Genomic DNA, 7,368 nt, shown 5'->3' on the forward strand with positions numbered 1-7,368 from the left:
GAGCAGGCGGGAGGGGTGGGGGGCGGGTGAGCGAGGGGAGAAACAAAGCTGGGCCGGGGGAGGCGGGGGTCGGCACCAGCCCTGCCGGGGGCGAAGTGCTGGCAAGCCTTTCTCACAGTCTCGCGGCCCGCTGGGAGGCTCGGAGCCCTGTGATCAGCCCGCCGCCAGCAGACTAGCTCTCCCGCCCCCCGCCCCCCTGCGCCCGACTGCGCTCCCCAAAGCGCGAGTGAAAAATGGACATGGGAAGCAGCGATCTCGTCTCCCTGCACTGGGAACCCAGCCGCGCTCGGAACACACATAAATCTTCATTGCACTCCCCTCCCCTTCGCTCGTGTGAAATATCAGGCCCGATTCTGAATATGACAAGCGCTGGGAAGCCCGGGGAGGGAAGCGGAAGAGTCAGGGGTGTCCGACCCGCTCCGCTCCACCTCTTGGCGGGGTTGCTCCAAACTCCTGTGGGGCGCTGAGTCTCAATTTCCAAGGCTGGCTGCCAGGACGCACCCGCCACCCCTCCGATTCCCGCCCCCCCCCCACCTCACCACCACCCACACCCCCAGCGTGGGCGCCCCCGGCGCCCCCCCTCGCCCCCCACCGCCCTAAGTGCTCCCCAGAGCGTGGACACACACCCCTCCCGCTGCGCCGAATTCCTGCGGCTGGCGGGCAGGGGAGTGCAGAGAAGAAAGGGAGCGAATCCTGGGCCTAATCAGAGCGGCTGCAATGTGGGACCGTTTAGGAAGTTTCCCCTCAGCCTCCTTTCAGGATTACTTGTGAAAATTGTGAATATCCGTCCTGTGTAAGGATTTCCGAGACGGGTGGGGCGAGTTTGGGAGACGTATCAAGTTTGATGGGGGCGGAGGGAGCCCCATCAGACGGCAGCTTTGTTTACAAACAGTTGTGTAGTGGAAGGGGGAGGAGGAAAAGGGATAAAGTGAGGAGTGTTGGGAGTGGATGAATAGTCCCCTCCACTGTTAGAACACCCCCCCCTCCCCGCGAAGGGGGACGGGGAGCAGAAGCCCCTTTGCCTTAAAAAAAAAAAGTCATCCTTACTGACTGTAAAACCCAGGAGCACATCCCGCACTCCGACACCGCCTCCTGCCTCCTTCTACCCCGTCCGAGTCCAGAGCACTCGCTCCAAGGACACCAGCCCGCTCCTTTCCCGCCAAGGAACAACGACCACCAGTGCCTTAGTCTGTTGTAAGGTCAGAAACCTCTGAGAATTAAGCTCTCTCTTCCTCCTAAAACACCGGTCCCTTTGCACTCCACTTTGGGTCCCAGGTCCCGCAAGCGGGTGTGGGGCTCGCCCCTGGCTCCGTCAGGACTGGGCTCTGTGGGAGAGTGCCGGGTTCTGGCGGGGTCAAGCCACCCACAACAGCCCCAGGAAAGCCTCCCCCGGGGCAGATCCTCCCTCCCTACCTGGGGTCTGACCCGCCAGCTTTACCCGCTGTCCCGCCCCTTCCCCTAAATACAAACCGGCGCGAGGGTTGGGGGGATGCGGAGGCCCCGCGCCCCTCTGAGGCCTCCCTGGCGGGAGCTCCCCTCCCGGGGACTGGTTTGTCAGTGATTGCCACATTACAAGATGTTACATTCCTCCCTGGGGCCCGGGGCCGGGCGGGGCGAGGGAGACACTATGTTTCAAGAAAAGAAAGAGCAGGCGGGTCTTGCAGGAGCAGTTCCTGGGCGCCTCCACGAGAGAACGCAGGCACAGTCTCTACATAGACGTTTCTTCCCGGGACCGGCTCCTAGCTCGTCCTCTGGGTTGGGCCAGACCGCAAGCACTGCGGTGTCTTAGCAGTTTGTGGGCTGCGTGGGAGCGCTCCTGTGAATCTCCCGAGGCCCGTTTGGGGGGGTCCTCAGGAGTCCTGGCGCACTGGCTGCGTCCCGGATCGGTTCCGGTCAGCAGCGCTAGGAGCGAGGGGGGCAAGAGAGTTGGCGAGGGTTGGGCGGGGACGGGGATGGCTCCAGGAGGCGGGCTGTAGCTGTGAGGCAGAGGGTTAGAACCTCGGGGAAGGAACAGGGCAAGAGGGGGGGAAGGACTGGACGCGGAATGCGCGGGGGTAATCCCAGAGCGCAGACTGGGGCCGGCACGCAGCTAACGCGGCGGGCTTTCCGCACTCTCCCCCCGCCCCCTTTTTGTGCTCCAGGAGTCTCAGGCACCCTGGAGATGAAACCGTCGCTTTCGGGACAGTGGTTACTTCTGGCCCTGGAACCTGACCGAATCTAAGCTGGTCTGAGCTGTGGCCCCACTCCTGGCGGCTTCTCTCGCCCAAAGCCTTCGCGTTGCCCCCTCCTCCCGGGCAGCCTCCGCCCCGCCCCATCCCTCGGCGTCCCTGGACTCGGCTTCTTAAAGTCGCAGGGTGTCTCAGTGCCCCAGAGAAGCGCCGCCCCAGTAGGGAGTGTTTCTGGGGGGCGCTATCTGGGGCGATGGAGCGCTGGCCCCAAGGACCTAATTGAGCTTATTCTCTCCTGTCCCAAAGCCTCCAAGTAGCAGGCGCATGTTCGCCGGCACTAAGAAACAGCTAGCGCTCTGTCTTGGGTGCTAAGTCGCCTCACAGCAGCTCCTCAGTCCACCAGCTGCCCGCCCCCCCACCTCGCACCCCCCGCCTCCCGCCCTCTGGGCCCGCCTGCAGATTCTAGAGACCAGCCGGGCTGAACTGTGCAGGGGGGTTTCAAGAATTCGCGAAAGGGCCCTAAGGAAGGAGGAGGGGAGAACTGGAAAGAAAAAGAAAGGAAGAGTGTGTGTCGGGGGAGGGGGGATCCGGCTCAGTCACTTTCCTGCTCTGTTGCCGAATTAGGGTGGGAGCCCAGGGCCTCTGGGGCACCCCAGCCCAGAGAGAGCAGACACGGGGGGGGGCGAGGGGGGATTCTCTTCCCGACGTGTTCACGGGACAACAGTGAAAATTTGCCTTGGGTGGCCAATTTTCTCATTTGCCCCTATTAAAAGAAAAAGCCCAAGAAATTCAATTAAAGCCACCCTGGCCAAGGCGCTATTTGAGGCATGAATGTCTCCCCTAAAGCTGCAGCAATCATGTGGCATTAGACACTTCCGGAATCCTATAGCCAACCTGAAAAATCCCAGACCCCCTTTTCCCCTAATTTTTGCTCTGATCTGTAATTTTATCCACATTTGCACTAGTTTGAGCATTCTGGCTCTCCCATCTGAAAGCCTGCAATTACTATATAATTCTTCGCAATTTCAGATGTCCTAATATGGACTGTAATTTTTGCGCAAGACAATTTCCTGCTATTTCAAGCATCAACATTGTCAAAGTTGTATGTACATAATAAATGGGAATATCAATGCATAGTTTTTAGCATAACATCTTGACTCCTCGATAATTATATCCGTTCGGAGCCTACGCAGAATTAGCCTGAATTGCATGGTAACTGCTGCTGCTTTAAAATTTTTAAAAATTACTCATAATTTTCCCAAAGATTACCAAGATCTCGAGTGCACAATGTCATCAGCGTAATGAAGAGTAAACATTTATGCTAATAATCTGCAATTTTTTTCATCAGCTATAAAGACAGAGGCTATATAGCCGAAAATTTCAGTCCTATTCTGCAAGCGCCGCGCTGCAAAAAGCCTGCGCGCTCGGAGGCGCCTGGTCCTGGGGACCTCTCTTCACTCTTTGCTCTCGGGATGGGAAGATGGGGCTGGGGGATTCTTTTTGGTTTTCTAGTTTTGTTTTGCTCTGGTTTGGTCGGTTTTGTATTTCCTGTTTTTCCTTTTTTTTTTTTTTTTTCTTTTTCTTTCCTGTCATTCTCCCAGCCAAAAGCCGCCTTCGACCCTTTTGATTTGATGTAGCAAAGATTGTGTCCAGATTATCTGAAATTGACACTGAAGAAGGTAAGGGTGGAAACCGGTTTCATTTTTCAGAGGGTTGGAAGGCTGAGCTGCGCCCGGCGCGGCAGCGGCTCCCGCTCTGGGAGTAGGAGGGTGGGGGAGTGATTATGTATGCACCAGCTAATTCTTCCATCAAAACGTCTTGTCAGCGATGTCAGGATTATTTTTCCCCCTTTTTATAAAAACACTTGATGTTTTAGGAAGTGTTAATCCCTGAAGGTTGGGGGATGAGGGCGAGAAGCAAGGAAGGCGTGGGTCGGGGTGACATGTTTCTTAGCCTGGGGAAGGCACCCGTTAGAACCGTTTGGCTGTCCACACTGGAGTTGGGGTTTGTTGTGGAGGGTTGGGACCTGAGGAGGATTTCTTCAGGTCGTGGGAGGGAAAGACCCTTGCCCTTTGTACCGCATCTGATGGAAGTTCCAGTGGCCCTGAGGGATCAGGGGTAGAAAAGTTCGCTTGAGCCTTTGATTTCAGGATGATTAACCCAGGCGGGGGATGTCAAAAACTAGAGAATCCTGACATCGGTTTTTTAAAGATACAGAATGAAAGGGGTGGGTAGCGAGGTAAAAAACACATAGCTGGAGGCCTGGGTTGCTTCTTTCTGCTCAGTTTTTCTTGGGATCAAGTAAGTATCTCAGGTTCTATATTCACCACCCAGACCTAGCTTTCTTTCGGTGACAGAAATTGATGATTTCTTCAAGGGGAGAGATTTCTACATCCAATGACTCCAAGAATAAATTCGTACTTCTGTTCACATAGGTGGGGGGAATTTTAAAACTTTTTGTGGTCAGAACAGGAAAGGCTGAAGAGCCATCGGTCCAAGCCCAGGTGCAGATCCCCAAAAGAAAACATAAAACATGATAGCCAGTAAGAAAGAAAGGGGAAAAAAGCTGCGAGCTAGATAAACATGTTTCCCATTTCATATTTGTAAGATGTTGCCTCGATTTAGGAGCTGGGTTCTTCCACAATTAGATGACCAGGAGGACCACTCCGTTTCTGGCTTATGAAACCCAAGACCAGTGAGGAGCGGACTTTGGATTGTTGCTTTTGCCCCTCCACCTCTACCCCTACCCCTTTTTGAGCGAGTGTGTCTGAGAGAAGATATTAAAGAGGTATCTGCTGTTTGGCAATTTTGCTAAGTCTGTCTTCATTACTTCGACGCTGTGCATTTGCTAATTTGGAGGCCCGGCCATTGACAAGCTTGCTCCATACACCTGCAAGCAATTTGCCGGCTCCGGTACCGAGAATTGCAGAGATGGCAGCTCGCACCTATTTGATTTTTTTTTTCCTTTTCTCAATGCACAGCAAATTTGGCTTTCAGTGCGTTATCTCTTTTGTTAATGCAAAAAGATTCCCTGGGCGAAAAAATTGCTCATAATTACCAGAGAGATGGGGAAACTGCATTAGAATAAATAAACCTGAAATTACTGTAATTATGTTGTGTTTGATGGGCCCGGCTTGTAATCAAGAAGAGAATACAGTGAAATGATGCTGACCCTCTTGGGTTTGCAGCTGTACACGCACTTTGGGGTCTTTTTTTGCAGAAAAGAGTCATTTTGATAATCATTAAGCTGTGTGTAACCTATTTCAGAAGTGTTTTAAAATGAGGTTCACATTTTTTGAACAAGGGGAAAAAATCCCAAAATTGCATTTTGCCATTACAGACTCATACATAAGGAAAGGTTGTGTTTTCTAAGCGACAATTGTTAAGATATAATATTCAAAATCAGTATTTAATCATTATAATGAGGTATTGTTTAAATATAACCACCTTTAGATTATTCATAGTTTAATTAATATAGTCATTATGAAAATCTTTGAATCAGATATTTGATGAACTGCTTGTCAGTAACAAGGCAGCATTAATTAGGCCTATATTGAGATTAACATTTTAAAAAGTACAACCGCTTATAATTATAATCGAGCCTAACTAAAGACCGCCTTCACTGAGCTAAAACTAATAATTTCTCTATTTGAACTGTTAGCAAGAGATTATTAAATTAGTATAAGCTAATATCTCAAAGTATTGAAACCCGCTTGACCAACTAGATTGTGCCTGTGGCTTCGGCACTGGGCCCTGGCTGCCGTCTGAGGAACCAATTCGGATGCGGGAGATAAATCTGCCAAATCTCCCCGCCAGCAAAGTCACGCCTCGCGGGGAAGCCAAATCCAGGAGGGGCTCTGCCCCCGCGGCCGAATCCCAGCCGCGGCTCTCCGTTCCCGCTTCCAGCCGGTCCGCGCGCGCGCACGTTGGTCTCCGAGGTCGGTTCCCCCATTAGCGCTCCAGGTTCCGGCGACCTGCGGGAGGAGAAAAGCCCCAATCCCAGGCCCAGAAAGGGCCTTGAGGTCCCGAGCTCCATCCCCCACCACTTCCCTGCTTTCTTCAACCCCCCCCCCCACCCCCACCCGGCGCTTCCCCTCCCTTTCCCAAAGGGCGTCGGAAGAGCCTGGCACATCTGATCTTTCACCAGCACCAATTGAAAAATGGGTGCTTGTCACAACACAGATCACTGCCTTCCTCGTTCAACTCCCCACCGCGCGCTGCAAAGGGTCCCCCAAAGGCGGAGGGCCAGTGTCGCAAGGCAGGCTGAGAGAAGCGGGACTCGCTCAAAGCAGCCAGACGAGGCCCGCAGCTCTCCCAAACTTCCTCAACTAGGCTGCGGGATCCGGGGCTGGGGTTGGGCAGAGCGCCCGGCCAGGGGAGTTCTAACTGCTCGCAGCTCTGTTCATCCGGAGCGAACCGATCTGAGCGGTTCATTGGAGGTGCCCCCTTCATGGCCGGGCCGGGAGACTTTCGGGCTGGGGTAGGGTGCTCCCCTCGCCCACCAGGCCCTTCCTAGGCCCCTCCATTTCTTCCGGGCGCAGAGAAAAAGCCCGGGGTCCTTAGGCAGGAACGGGCCTCTCCTTGTGCGTGGGGCCGTGTGGATGGGAGTGGCTGTGGAGGGCGCGGGTGGCGCCTTGAGACTGTCCCCGGGAGCTCACTGATTGATTGGGGGTTAGCCTGACAGACGTATCCTTCCGGTCCTTTTCCGGCGTCTGGCCGCGTCTTTTCCTCGTCCAGATCCAGCGCCCTCCAGGCAAGCCAAAGCCAGGAGGCCAGATCCCCACGGATGCGAGGGGCCCCGCCAGGTGTCTCGGTCTCCAGGTTTCTAGGACTCCCGCAAGGTGACTGGATGTGTGTTGGGGGGCGGGGGGGGGGGGGAGTTAGGGGTGTCACTCAATCTCACAGGCCGGCTGTCTTGAGTTCTGCTTTGATCTCCTCGCAGCCGGCCTTCACCACCCTTTGGTTCCTGAGCCCTGACTCTGACGAGCGGCACCTGTTCCTGGTCCTCCTTCCCTGAGACCCTTCTGGCCCAGGTGGGATCAGACCCCTTGTGGGCCAGGAGCTAGGCGCTAGGCAAGAGCAGCGCCAGCGGGCCTAGGCCCTGTATCCTGTTGTCCGGAGTCAGTCCTTGCCCCTGCGTTGCCTGGCCGGCCCCCTGCACCCGCTCACACAGCACACGGTACAGCAGCTCTTTCTCGAA

The 7,368-nt window shown here is 54.6% G+C and overlaps 1 protein-coding gene across 1 annotated transcript in view; it reads left to right on the forward strand.

Annotated features, from left to right (window-relative positions):
- The window catches only part of DLX2 (distal-less homeobox 2), a 7,976-nt gene extending 5,755 nt beyond the window's left edge, over positions 1-2,221 (forward strand). The window contains exon 3 of the mRNA XM_023743511.1: positions 2,142-2,221. Coding sequence (XP_023599279.1) covers positions 2,142-2,221 — 80 coding nt within the window. The remainder of the gene's footprint in view (positions 1-2,141) is intronic.
- The last annotated feature ends 5,147 nt before the right edge of the window (positions 2,222-7,368 follow it).

Source organism: Myotis lucifugus, unplaced genomic scaffold, assembly GCF_000147115.1.
Source record: "Myotis lucifugus unplaced genomic scaffold, Myoluc2.0 scaffold_5, whole genome shotgun sequence".
Lineage (NCBI taxonomy): Eukaryota > Metazoa > Chordata > Mammalia > Chiroptera > Vespertilionidae > Myotis > Myotis lucifugus.